The sequence below is a fragment of the Helianthus annuus genome, chromosome 13 (assembly GCF_002127325.2).
Source record: "Helianthus annuus cultivar XRQ/B chromosome 13, HanXRQr2.0-SUNRISE, whole genome shotgun sequence".
Classification (NCBI taxonomy): Eukaryota; Viridiplantae; Streptophyta; class Magnoliopsida; order Asterales; family Asteraceae; genus Helianthus; species Helianthus annuus.
In genome coordinates, this window is record NC_035445.2 from 96,963,639 (window position 1) to 96,978,448 (window position 14,810).

The following is a 14,810-nucleotide window of genomic DNA, read 5'->3' on the forward strand; positions in this document are numbered from 1 at the left end:
GCAGTCAGCAAAAAGCACAAAGTCAGAATACAATAACCGAGTCGATGTTGAATGAGCTTGAAAAGATAAACCCTGACGTCTATGGTAAAGAAATGCTTCCCACCACATCCGCTAAAGAAACAGATAAAGTGACGGATGCAGAAATGCACTCGGTGGAGACGCTTTTAAGATTGGCTCCCATCCTACAAACATCAAATGAAAGTAAGCAAAAAACTCCCGTGTCTGCTAACAAAAAGAAAATGGATGAAGAGAGACAGACAGAACTAGTGAGAACGCGTATCAAAATGTTGAGGGAAAAGAACGCAAAACGAATGGCAGAATTAGGTGACGCATACAGATCACCTTACTGCAACATGATAACCAGCTTATATGAGCCACTTCTGTAACGTGACCAAACGATCATATGTTACCTCTTAGCTCCGGTCGGAAAGTGGAGTCGAAACACTAAAAATCTTGATCTCTTTTTAAACTGTCATTTTTGGTTTTAAACAACAGCTCATTGATATACAAATCTGAAAGTGGAGTCGAAACACTAAAAATATTTTTTGAAAGCTTTCACCCATCGCAATACAAAGCTTCAAATGGAGTGGACACGTTTGTAGATGTGTTAAACTTTTAAGAGAAAAAAAGGGACAAAAAATCATCACCCTACAGGCTGTTCTTGCCAAGTACAATGATTGTAAGTTTTTCCATAATAATCACGTATGTATGTATTTTACTTAGTTAATCACGCATGTATGTATTTTACTATGTTAAATCACACATATTGAATTGTAATCACGCAAGTTATATGATAATCACGCATGATGAAAGTTAATGCACACATATTTAAGGTTAACCAAGCATGCTATATGATAATCACGCCTGTTGGAAGTTAATGCACACATGTTTAAGGTTAACCAAGCATGTTATATGATAATCACGCATGTTGAAAGTTAATGCACACATGTTTAAGGTTAACCAAGCATGGTATATGATAATCACGCCTGTTTAAGCTTAATGGACAGATGGAGTTTAATGAAAAAAATCACCATAATTTTTGCAGCCTGACGAAATGTTTGGGCCAAAATACACAGATAATGATCGATTGAAAGTATTTGCACCAAGCCTAGACGATATACTGTGTAAGTATCAGGTCAAGAAAGTTGACACAGTGGATCTTATCTTCATTCCAGTACTACTATCTGATCATTTCTGGTGCCTATGCTTTCACTTGAAAAATAGCGAAATTGAGTTAATTGACAACTCTAGGTTTGACGAATCGTTTAGCAAACGCTACCGTGGGCGCCCCGAAAAGCTGGTAATTCTTGAATACTTAGCTTTATATACAAAACGACTGTATATTATAATGACTAGGTACTAATATGATTTTTTATCGTTTATTATAGCGAAGAGTTCTAGTTCTATACGTAAAAGGCAAGATACGACGAAAAGAGTGGATAACAAACTTGGAAACAACAAGCATAATTCGAAAGGAAATGGATTGGAGAACTCTTCAAAACGGATGAGACATATGGAGATGTACAAAGGCAAATCACCATGGAATCCAGGGTTTGTGAACGAAGATAAAAAGACCATTCAAGATTCTTGCGGTACCGGTATTTAGTAAGATTGTATTGTCCGAATACAATCTTATAAGGAAAGAAGTGTACGACAAAGCTAAGGAATTTACAAAGAACTCAAGCACCGTAGATGTTTTGCGCGATCTTGATAACAAAATTAGGGACCGATTGGATCAGTTTTTCAACCTTGACAAAGTGAAACAAAATGCTACGTCGTAGAACTACTTTGTGCAAACATATTTGACATGTTCGTTTTTTAATTTTATTTTTAATTCTTAAATTTGCTGATTACTCATAAACTATGATATCAGATAACATGAAAAATGTAAAAACAATGGGAAAATTTCCTTATTCAAACACAATTTCGATACAAGAAAAACACTTAGACAAACATAAAAAACACATGATTTCACTACCCATATGAAAATGATACATAATACCCATCAGAAAAAGGACTCCAAAAACTTGATCTTCATGTCCATAGAGCATCTTAAGACGGTTATTGCATCCGCAAGCTCCTTTAACTGTTTCTCATCCCGCTCTCCTAGATCAACCATAAACATCATAGCCACCTCTCGGACACTTGACTCTTTCATACCAGACAACAAATTTAAAATCTCCTTACCTCTTCATGTTCTCTCTGACCCTATAAATTTTAGTTTCCAACAAGTCATTACAAGACTTATCTTCAGCAATTTGTTCCTCGATTCTCTTTTTGAGATAAACACTCATACCTGATGATGAAGAAGAACCACAAGATGAATTACAAGAATCTGCCATCTTTAAGGTAATATTTGAATGCTCTTTCAATGATATATAAAAGGAAATACCAAACAAGAGGACATCTAAAATTATTAAGCATGACAGCTGTATGGTTCAGAAATCATTCTAGCTGTTTTTTGGAGTTTTCTTGGTCCAGTACAGATATTATGTAAGATAATCATGCATGTATAGATTATCACGCATGTATTGATAATCACGCACGACCTGCTTGTGAATTATGTAAGCTACTGAACTTTGTTAAAAATATTAAGCAATATGCAAGATGCAAGTTGATATAAAATATAATTAATCCTAATAATAATGAAACCTACAAATAGCCTTCCAAATCGACATGACTAGTAATTATGTGAGATATTTAATTTTACTTACCAAATCTCCCACAACTACTATATGAAATCACAATCTTCATACATATATGATTCCCCATATTAGATTTTTGCAAAAAAATAACAACTCTCATCAAGAAACAAGAATGTCTACTGATCCGGCAAGCAAAGCCATCAAGGAGCTCCTCTCCAGCCGCACGTTGACAGAGCTTGCGTCTGATGTAAATTCTACTAACAGTATTTTTGATGCGCAGAGGAAGGTCTTATAACAACAGAAGATGAACCAGGAAGTCTGGGGGAAACTACTAGAAGAACCAAAATTTTCGTTGAGGGACAACGGCATAAAGCTCATGAAGGATCAAGCATCTGCTGATCACTTGGTTTACTCATATCTCAAGGATGCAGTGGAGACGGTGCAAGAGAAGATGGAGACCATTGACAAGGAGCTTGGGAAGATATTCACATCGAACTAGGTGGTATATCTGATTAACCAACGTTTTTTGTTGATTTTTGGGGATGTTATAATGTTGGTATTTTGAAAACTTACAACTATGGTGGTTTTTGGAAATAGGAACTAATATGTGGATATATTTCACGCATGTTACATTTTTATAAGCTAGTTATGAAAACAAAATATTTGTGTTTGGGTATGTTTTTGGTTGAAATAGCTGTGAACAGGGGTTAAGGCAGGTTATACAAAATGTTAGAGAGGGGTTTAATGGTCATTTGAGATCTCCATTTGAGATAGTCTTGTATATTTATGATTTTAGGATAAGGACCAATATAGTACAATAACGCATCTGCATATTCAAAAGGGGTAAAAAAGAATCAGTTGAGTTGGTATAGTTAATCACGCATGGCATGGTAAACATATAAAAGTTGTATTAAAATCACGCATGTTATAATGTCAAGATCACAGATCACATAAAGTTGTTTCTTAAAAAAGGCATGAAAAAACCAATGTTTAAATGTATGCAATTGTGGTTTAAAAATTGCTCGTCATCGTCGTTTAGCTCTTCCCATTCAGAATCACTATCATCTGCTTCGTCAACCTCCTCATACTCCTCCTCTCCCTCACCAGTTCTGCCTCCTCGTTCTCTTCGTCTACTAAACCAGGATCAGTCTCTAACTGAATTACTCTTCTTTTCTTCCCCTTCTTATCGGCAGCACTACCTTGACCCTTTAAAACCTCGCAAGTTCGGATATCATGACCTTTGGTATTGCAAACACTGCATGTCCGACTTCTCTTGCCTTTTAGACTAATAATCTTCTCTTTTTGATTTAATCCGCTAATGTGAACCGCGTCTTTTGTTTTCAATACCGGTTGGCACACGGACTATAGGTGGAGCATCAGTGTTTGGTTTCTCGTAACCGATTAACCTTGAATATCGATCAAACTTAGGGTCGATCGGCTTGGTTATGCGAAGTTCATCAACCATTTCTTTCATCTCCCTCATCCGATTCCTGACTATAACTAGATGATCAAAATCTCTCATCAAGTTACCAATAAGATACTCTCCGGTCTGCATTATCTCATATGCAACCTCTTTGGCCTTTTTATGCCCATCATTATCATCAACACTTAAATCAAATATGTTATTTAGATCATTCGGTACCACGTCTTTGGTCTATCTTCTCATAACGTACTTGTTGGGAATTTCTTTCACTTTGAACATCTTGAACACAAAGTATATATGTTTGCACAACAATCCATATTGTTCAAACCTGCGAAAACTGCATGATGCAATTACATCCTCCCCCTTCTTGAAACAAACCTAAACAAAAAAATTGAAAATTAAAAATCAAGGAAAAAACGCACGTTGTTATGTAATAAGGCATGTTAGCTGACGTGACCGTGTCGTCTTGATCAGTCAAAAACCTAATTAAACCTAGGTAGCTAGGGTAAGTCGGGTATCGTATCCACGAAGAGCATGTGGCCCGTTCGATTAGTTAGACTATTTACAAATAATGTGCAAAGTGATTATGAAGATTGCTAATTTTATTTGTTTATTTGGTTTTGAAAATAAATCGGAGTGAACCGACAATTTGATGTTATTCTTAAAACAATGTGTGATTAATTGAAATTGTAATCTAAACTAAAAAGTTGAAACAAGAATCCCCAACTTTGTTGGTTGGAGTGATAAGTTTGGGAGAAGGAGAGATATGACTTTGAGCTTCTTTTGACTCTGACCCGTCTTGCGGTGTCATGTCTCCGCTTGGTTAAAACACTCAATTACTTGCTCCGGAAGTTCCATAACCTCTTCCACCACATCACCATCAACATGGTACCATTAGCCAACACCTCTTGGTCTTGTCTAAGTTGAGCCAGTTCTTCGGCGAGTTGACCCACTTTCTTTGCCAAGGCTTCATGAACTTTATCTCTCACCTCAAATTCCTTTTTCAGTTCCATTTTAATCTCTTGATTTGAAGTGATGATGGCATTCATGGCATTCATGATTGCATCGAGCTTGGAACTTATTAAATCTTGAGGTTCCTCAGATGCCGGTTGAGGGTATTCATTATAATAGTCATCATACTCCTCCCGGTAACTTGAGAAATTTGGCAATTCGGGTTCATAGTTGTATTCTTGATAATGAAGTGGTGGTGGATTATCGTATGGATAATATGAAGATGGACCATTGAAATCTTCATAATCCGCCCTCCTATATTCATACAGTCCGCTGAGGTAGTCTTCCCGATCCTTGTAGGCTTGAACTTTTTCGTGGAAAACAGAGCAATCCTCTAAATAATGCTCTCCACTTCCGCAACACTCACAGGGATCATCATCCACCCAATTCATATTGAAAAGTAACTCCTGCAAAACATGTACCTGCACACACAAGCTCGACCACCCAAAGTAAAATCATGAATATACAAGAAAGAAAAAAAACTAAACAAAAATCAAACTTGCAATGAAATACTAACCGCACTAGCTCCCCGGCAACAACGCCATTTTGACGTGACCGTGTCGTCTCGATCAGTCAAAAACCCAATTAAATCTAGGTAGCTAGGGTAAGTCGGGTATCGTATCCACGAACAGTATGTGGTCAGTATCGCACGACCCGTTTGATTAGTTAGACTATTTACAAATAATGTACAAAGTGATTATGAAGATTGCTAATTTTATTTGTTTATTTGGTTTTGAAAATAAATCGGAGTGAACTGACAATTTGATGTTATTCTTAAAACAATGTGTTATTAATTGAAATTGTAATCTAAACTAAAAACTTGAAACAAGAATTAGGAATACGGATCACACCCGGTTCGATAATTGCAAGACCAAGGGTTCCTACATGTTTTAACTTGATTCAATTGCATATAGTGATTAACGGACTACTATCACGAAGCTTAGGTGCCAATTGCTATCTACGTCATAGACAACGGACCACAATGCACTTCATTACCTCGGACATGTAAATCCCAACCTAAGATAAGGCATAATTGTACATAACCATTTTGCAAAGTTATAACTTTATCATCGTTCGACAATTCACGAATTCGGAACAAATGCAAGACAATTATCCAAGGTTCAAATACTAAACAATTTGTCACAAAATCAAATCAAAAATTTTTTTTTTTGGTATCAAATTTCAAAATATTCCATTCCAAACATCAGGGCAAATTACATAAGGATAGCAGGTAGACGAGCAACAAACTGGGGTGAAAACGAAGATACTAGCCGCTCATGGTTGGGTGGACGCGATCACCGGCCGACGAACACGAACACGGAGCCATTACCTTGAGCCTTGAGGAGTGGTGGAGGTTAGGGTTTGAAGGTTTGATGAGAATGATTGAAGATGATGGAAATGGTGATTGTAGAATGGATTAGGGTTCTAGGTTAGAGGTGAACGGTAGTTGGTGTTAGAGATGATTGGGAATAGGTTAGATCATTAGGAATGATCCCCTCTAGTGTTTTTTAACTCCCTTTTCCAAAATTGATTTTTTCTCTCAAAAAATCCTGTTTTTACTAATCAGCCGGTGTGCATCAGATAATGCGTCAATTTCTGGCCCTTCAAAACCTTATATTTTGATTTGTCTCGTCGAGCTACCCCAAATGCATATATTATAAGTCCTGAAACTCATTTTCTAGCTCAGGATAAGCCAAAATGAAGTTTGGATTGTTTCTGGCGCAGAGTTCAGCTCAGTTTTGCCTCTTTTTGCATTTTCTTCAATTATGTTCTCTCTATTATCCTCCCAAAGCTTCGCTAAATCTCCAAAATGCACCTTAAACCAGTCAATGCCTACAAAACACAAACCATGTCAAAGTAGTGTATTCTAGAAAGTAACTTTGTGTAATTAACCGAAATTAAAACCATTAAGCTATGGAATTTTACCAACCAATCATTAGCTAGTCTAGATAGTGTTACCTCTAATAAACCGTCACCGAGGGCTTTCCAATCCTTTATACTTATTTTCAAGAACGGTTCCTCAATTTTAGTCTCCATAGGAAGGCACTCGGACAATGTTCCATATAACTCTGCCTCTTGATCAGCAAAAATGGACCTGGTGTAAATTTTCATAGCATCATCCTCTAAGGTAATTTCAGACCAGTTATCTGGGGTTGTATTTCTAGAAATATGGTCATTTTTCCGATGGTTGAATCTTTGCACGTCCATTGCACCATCAAAATGGTTAAAAAACTCAACAAGGGTAAGTTGAGAATTCGCCACCTAACAGAAAAAATGGTTTTCGCTCTCTGATCTGGAGGTGGTCCGCATGAGCCCAGACATAGGCTCATGATGATAGAAAGCTGGAATCCACGAAGATCTTATGCCAAACATATCGTCAATCCATTTATTCTCGGTTAGACCGAATTCAATCATTATCAGTTTCCATTCTCTCTCGAACGTTTCTGGCGCAATCGAATCAGTCCATACAATGTCACACATACGTCTTTTGAAGTCTTCGTTGTTACACAACTCATGTCCCACCTATTAAAACAAAGCATTGGAATGAACAAAAATCAGAAATATTTATAATTATTCATGCTTTTTGTTAAAAAAAAATGAGTGTAGGAAATAATAACGCATGATGAACTTTTTGTACAAGTGCATATAAAAATAAAAAATCTTTATAGTTATTACGCCGGTTGTAATAGTAATAAAGCATGTTGTAGTTGAGCCTAACCTTATCGGCAACTTTCTTCATTATGTGCCACATACATAATCTGTGCCTACTCTTATCGAACACTGCTTCGATAGATTGTTTCATCGCGGGGTCCTGATCAGTAACGACCACCTTCGGCTGCTTACCAAATGAGTCCAAAAATGATTGTAACAACCATTTGCATGATTCAATGCTTTCGGATGCTAGCAACCCGGCTCCAAGCGTCACATTCCGACAGTGGTTATCAATACCAGTAAAGGGTACAAAAACCATTTTATACCTTTAAAATGATGAAATAAAAAGCATAAAAAACAAAAAAAATATACAAAAAAATAACAGATAAAACATTAAAGTGAAGACTAACTTGTTGGTTTTGAATGTAGCATCAAACGATATGACATCTCCAAACTCAGCATAGTTATGTTTGCACAAACCATCAGCCCAGAACAAGCCAGTTAATCGTTTGTTTTCATCGACTGAATGAACAAATGAATAATCAACCAGAAACTGCTTTTTATCGGTCAACCTATTGATAACCATATCTGCATCATACTCTCCTATATAGCTATGTATCCTAGCTCTAAAATTCTTGCAGTCGTCTTTTGTTGCGCCAACATTTTCAAAACCTCCGTATCTTTGTCTCATTATATTGAAGGCTTTCACTGGCCCAAGATTCAATGTACCAAGCTCCCATATCATCTTTTATTGTGTTTCGGACAGATGCCAATAAACCGGTGATAAATGCATATCTTTGGGGCACACGAATGAATGATTATGTGATTGAACAAACTTATCAACCTTATACAACACCCCATCCGTCAAACAAAGCTTAATTTGTGCTTTACACCCGGTTCGAATAGTCGGTCTGTTCCTACTTTTATATGGCTTAGACAACTTCGAATAAGGACCATCAAATGCCTGTGGTTTATGACCCTCCTTTGAACACACAAAGTATTTAGTCTTGATAATACCACCACTATGATGTTCACCTCCTTTTCGAGCAGAGAACCCTGCCTTCTTGGCATATGTCTGATAAAAAATATATGCTTGCTCTATGGAAGTGAATTCCATTCCTATAATAGGAACACATGATGAAGCTACCTTAGGAATATAGAATCTTTCATCTGCACATTTTGAAATGACAAAAAAAAACATGAGCTCTAAAACAAGACACACAGGGAAATAAAAAAAAAAAGATATCACGCAAAGAAAAAATCACGCAAGTTGCCTCAATAATAACGCAGGTAGACAAAAAACCAGCCAGTACTGTATACTTCATAATAATAACGCATGTTTGGTGGAATTACATAGGTCTCCTACACTATATAGCTTATAAACATGCGTGATTTATGACACATTCATTTCAAAAAAACTAATTATCAAACAATGATGCACGATCAAATAAAAAACATCAGACAACAATAATTTGGTTGATTTCTGGAAAATTAAAATGATTATTTGACAACTTACTGGTCTGATCGTCTAATAGAACGTGGTTGTTTGATGTCAGATTCCTCAAATGCTCTGCAGCATCATGAACGACATGGACTTCAACATCTTCAAATTCAATATCATATGTGTTTCGTGCGTTACTGCTCTGTGGATCCATTTCAAACAATAAGTGATAGTAACCCTAATCGCACACCTATAACCGCTAATTTGATACTTTAAATAATGGAAAATATTTGAAACTGATTCGAATCGTAATTACCGGGATGTAGGAGATAACGAACTCGCATAATTCTCTTGATGTTAGTAAATGTCTGAATTACCCTGCCTCAAGAATGAAAATGTCTAATTTGCACTTAATGAGAAATATTAATCGGTGCCACGCGTTAAGATCTCCTTGTCGCGTACATGAAGTATGATTAGGGCTTTTGTACATTATACTTTCTCTCCCTCTCTCTCTCTCTCTTTCTCTATATATATATATATATATATATATATATATATTACTAACCTTTGCTTTTGACCGTTGCAACAGTCTGATTGGTCAAATTCTCATCCCAACCGCGTGATTCAAAACACGCCAAAACCAAAAAATGCTGAAACACGCCCAGGGGGCGGTGGGTGGGTAGTATTGGGCATTTTTGGTGGCTTTTTTTTGAAAAAAAACACGCCCATTACGGATGGTCTAATGTAATTAGTCATTAAGTTGAAAAGAGAAAGAATTAATAGTTTATCATCATGCCCTTTTTATTTGTTTTTAATCTTTAAGATCAAAAAATAATTAGTGGAATAGAATCGGTTCTATTGGTTCTTAAATTCTCTTTGAAAACTAAAAGAGAGCTCGAGCTGCTCTGCTAATACTTAATATTGTTTTTTGAATAATTATGTTTTTTATTCATTTATAAAACAACAGGATCCTTTAAACGATCAGAGATACTTTTTATTCAAAAAACAATATTATATATTAACATGTCGGCTCAACCTTTTTACGAGCTGAACCTGAGCATGACTTTTCAGCTCGATAATAGAACAAGTTGGGCGAACTGAATTGTTTAAGTTTCAGCTCATGCGTGAGTCATTGTAGCTCGACTTGTTCATAACCCTAGATAGCGTTTATATGTCCTTATGAGTTCCCACCTTTGGAACTGTCAGAACTCAAGAATCAAATGCTTTTATTATGAATACTCAGTATCAAATACAATGATTGAATGAATCTGTCATCACAGATTAACAACGAACAAAGAGTCAAAAGATCTCTAACAGGATGATCAGTATAAGTAATAGACAAGCCCTAGACTCACGAATGTACGTGTGAGAATAAGGAACAAACAAGAGAGCAGCAAATGATCAACAGGAGAATGAGATGCTCGAATGAATCAACCAAGGTACCAAGTCCCTCTTTTATCTTGTCGAACCCTAAGCGACATCACCGGAGCCCAGGCTGGCAAACAACTGGATGCAACGGCTATAAGCCCAAGTCATAAGCCCAAGTCAGCAATAGCAATCCACTTAAATAGAACCAGCAACCCATCCTTGTGTCACACCCTGGCTTTGCGAAAGCGTGGGTTTATTTGGTGTGACTTCTTAATACCTTAGCATAATCACAACAATTCTATATGGAAATAAAACCATGATGTTCATCCATTCAACAAGTTTTAAAAAGTAAAATACGACAACATTGTTTTAAAAAGTTGACACAACAAACTGAATACAACCATGACATAAAGACAACATGTTCAACGAGATAACGAACGACATGAATTAAAAACACAGTTTAAGACTTGTGACTCGTCCAGGCAAAAGTCACAATCCCTAAACTCGGATGACATCATTTCTCCTACGCAGCTTGACGACATAGCATACCTTGCCAGATCCACTAATTCCCTGAAATACATGCAGTTTGAAAAATCAACAAAAAGTTGAGCGAGTTCATGTAAAAGTGAGTATGTTTATAAATCATTAAAGTACGTCCCAATGTTTAAATGTTCCTGGTATGTAGCAATTAAGGAAAAGAGATCACCACTGGGTTGCAAAGCCACTGGTATGTGTGAAGTGATGCAGGAAAACTCAAACCAAGCAAATTTGTACCGGGCCTCGGCTGCAAGACACAGTCACCTCTATGGGTCACCCTGACCTCACGGGTGTGGGCTCGCTACACCCAAATAGATCTATCACTCTTGTGTCCCTCGGTCCTAACAACGAGGATTAACGGCTTTAAGTGTTGTACCCGCCACTCACATGATCTGAACGTCCCTGTAGGATTGTTATTGACGATCAAATGAGTCAATCAGAGCTAAAGACCACTATTTATGCAGCGGAAATACACAAATAGCTTGAATCAAAGTAGAATGGAGTAGAAACAGAATGCAGATTACTTTAAACACGTTTTCTCATTAATACTTCTCAGAAAAATTCGGCAGCACTTCGGCTACACGGTCGACATTCAGATACAAATGAGAAAACACAAACCACTATATATAGGTGTCTGATTTCGCTCCAAATGACATTGTGTCATTTCGGGCGAAATCAGGAACAAGTGATTTCGCTCCAAATGACATAATGTCATTAGGAGCGGAATCAGGACCTTAAACCACAAAACTTTCAAACAGCCCCCTATACTATATATAATTAGCATTTCTGACCCCTAGACCCTGTACAAGCTTGACTAAGACTAAGACGCAGGCTTTTGACATTCGTGCACCAACAAACTCCCCCTTGGATACAGCCGCAGTCTTCAGTCTTGTCTTCGGGTCTTCAGAGTGACTTGAACGTTTCTTCACGCTGCTTAGGCTTTTTTCTCAGCAAGTTCCTAAGCCTGTCATTATCTTTCTTCCTTTTCTTCTCTTCCTTAGCTTGTATGTTCATCCACTTTCCTCTTTTTTCTTCAAGCTTTCTACTTTCACGTTCAGCTTTCCTCTTTACTTTCTCCTCGAGCGACCACCAGGTTGACTTCCATTTACTTTCAGAATTTATGCCGTTCTGAAAGCAAAGAGTAGCAACTCTTTGAAACTGCATCGCCTGCTCTTTATCTTCAGCCTGATAGTGAATCTTGTTAATGAATAAACATTCAATATCTTTCGCTGAGCAGTTCACTAACCACATCGGGTCATAGACATGTATCTCTCTTATCTCCCTTCCAGCTCTATACGTAATCACAGCTTCTGTAGAGATACAACTGTACACCCAGCCCATGAAGCCTTTATAAAATTCCTGCTCCATCTTCGGCATTGGTATATTCTTCATCGTCTTTGGCTTTTTAATGTTAAGTATCCTTTCTTCAACCCCTGTTACCGTATCTACCCTCTGCACTCTCTTTGGGTAATGGGCTTCCAGTGTCGAAAATCTTTCAACGATTCAAACTTTATGTACCCCCACATTGCGACATCATTTTTCCGTACTGAATACTCTAAAGTTCTTACATTCGACAGCTCCTCAACATCCCACCATGGTAATGACATTATATCATATAGACGTTCAAAGTATTGCACTCCAAACTCCCTTCTGATTGCATATGCATTAACATGAGGCAGGAAACCCCAGCTAATGATGTCACCAAGTGAAATGCTTCGATCTCTCTGACAGAACTTCAACGGCCTTTTGAATTTTCTCTCGTGACTATCTTTAAACCATTTCTGCCGTTCTTCCTTCTGCATATCCTTATGAGTACCATCGAGATTTTTGTCTTTTAAGATCTCAGCGACTTTCCTTCTTAACTCGTCTCTATTCTCTTTAGTAAAGAACTCCATCAGCTTAGGATATCGAGAAGTATCTTCACTTACACTTTCATCATCAGTGCAATCCTCAACTTCAACCCTGTCGTACATATCAGCATCCTCTACATACTTATACTCATATTCTGGTTGGTAGTTGATGTCGAATGCATTTAATTCCTCTTTAAAATCAAACTTGAAGTCAGGATCCACTATACGTGTCATTTCTTTAATCTTTTCCAATGTATACGTATGAAAGTGTTCACCTTCTTCCCCATAAGTATCCAATCTCAAAACTAATTTCAACATGTTCAACATTTTGAGCATCACCAGACTCCCCCTTTCCTTCAGCTCCCCCTGACTCTTCATTCACAGAATCATTCAGAAAATCATCAACAGTTCTTTCATTGGATGCTTCAGTTACTTTAATTCCCATACCACCTTGAGCATCGTCATCGTCATTATCAGAACCATGACTGCTAGCTGAAATGACTTTCTCATCATCGTCATCATCCTCTTCTTCATCGTCATCAGCAGCAAGATCTTCCAGTGTTACAGGTTCTTCGAAGATTGCTGATACGGAAGATATGGGAACTGGATTCTCAATGACTAAGGATGGAACGATTGATCTCTCAACAGCTGCCACACTGCTTTCAGCACCCTTTCCCTTATCTTTCATCTGTTCATCAATTTCAGCTTGGCGTTTTGCCCTAAGCTCTTCAACTTGTATCTCTTCGAACTTTTGTTCAATTGACGTTCCAAGCATATCCTCATCAACTTTGTTCAACATATAAAACTCGTGCTCTTTCAAAGCCTTTGCAGCCTCAAGCTCTTTGTTTTTCATCTCGAAATATTTGTTCTGTTCATCTCTGCGAGCTTTTTCTTCTTCAAGTTCAGCCACTCGCACCTTCAGGAAATCAATGATTCGTATCAATCTTCTTTAACAAGGCTTTGTTATCAGACTCTAATTTCTTTACGCGCATTTCGAGAATCTTTTCACGTTCAGCATCTTTCTTGCTTTCAGCCGCAACTACTTTGCTTTCATTCAACACGTCATCCATCTTCTTTTCTAATTTCTTTACTTGTTCATCGTTTGCAAAGCCAAAATCTCCGATATCTTCAAGATTTTCTGGAATGACTGGAAACGTCTTGTGTCCAGAAGAATCAGGAGTTAGTTGAATTTGGGTGAGTGGTGGAGTTTGAAATATTTCTTGAGATGTGAGCAAGGTTTGTTGTTGTGGTGGTGAGAGATGTAGTGGTGAAAAATGTAATGGTAATGCTTGTCTTGGTGGTGTTGGTTGTTTTGGAGGTGAAGGTTGTTTTGGAGATGTTGGTTGTCGTGGAGGTGTTTGATGTGGTGGTGACTGTATTGGTGTAGGTTCAGGTGGTAGAGTTGATGGTTTACTGGGTTCTTTGGCTGGTTTCTTCTTCAACACAATCTTCAGCTTTGTAATCTTTGTAGTAAATTTCTTGATTTTTGGAGATACAATCCTTTTCTTTGCACCTGCTTTCTTTTTGCCGCTTGAAGGTGATTGTGATTCGGAAACGTGCTCTGGAGATGGAACATAGGCAGCATCATCTTTCTCCTGTCTCTTCCTCTTTCGTAATTGTTTCTCTTTTTCTGTAGCCTCTTGAATTCTTCTTAGACGTCCAGTCTCATCTATTTCATCATCTGAAGAACTCAAAGAGCTTGTTGTACTTTTATTGACATCATCACCTTCAACGTCATCAAGAACCTTCTCTTTCTCAGCTTCCACATTAACTGCTTGCTCAGACACTAAATCATCAACATTAAGCATCACTTGATCAATATCTGTAACACCCCGAAAAATATTAATGCTATACTTTAATAAAAAAAAAATAATACTAGTAGT

At 37.4% G+C, this 14,810-nt stretch overlaps 2 protein-coding genes and 1 long non-coding RNA gene across 3 annotated transcripts; all 3 read right to left on the reverse strand.

Annotated features, from left to right (window-relative positions):
• Window positions 1–1,888: 1,888 nt before the first annotated feature.
• LOC110866376 lies at window positions 1,889–3,219 on the reverse strand. The gene is made up of 2 exons (XR_002551381.1): window positions 2,715–3,219; window positions 1,889–2,296 (listed from the first exon to the last, which is right to left on the reverse strand). It is a non-coding gene; the product is annotated as an uncharacterized LOC110866376 (long non-coding RNA).
• A 4,122-nt stretch (window positions 3,220–7,341) lies between these two features.
• Window positions 7,342–8,476, reverse strand: LOC110866745 (protein FAR1-RELATED SEQUENCE 5-like). The gene is made up of 3 exons (XM_022115888.1): window positions 8,142–8,476; window positions 7,799–8,057; window positions 7,342–7,602 (listed from the first exon to the last, which is right to left on the reverse strand). The coding sequence occupies exons 1-3, from the start codon at window positions 8,474–8,476 to the stop codon at window positions 7,342–7,344; spliced, it is 855 nt and encodes a 284-aa protein (XP_021971580.1).
• Window positions 8,477–13,853: 5,377 nt separating this feature from the next.
• On the reverse strand, window positions 13,854–14,735 carry LOC110866744 (fibrous sheath CABYR-binding protein-like). Its single transcript, XM_022115887.1, has one exon. The coding sequence runs from the start codon at window positions 14,733–14,735 to the stop codon at window positions 13,854–13,856; it is 882 nt and encodes a 293-aa protein (XP_021971579.1).
• Window positions 14,736–14,810: the final 75 nt, after the last annotated feature.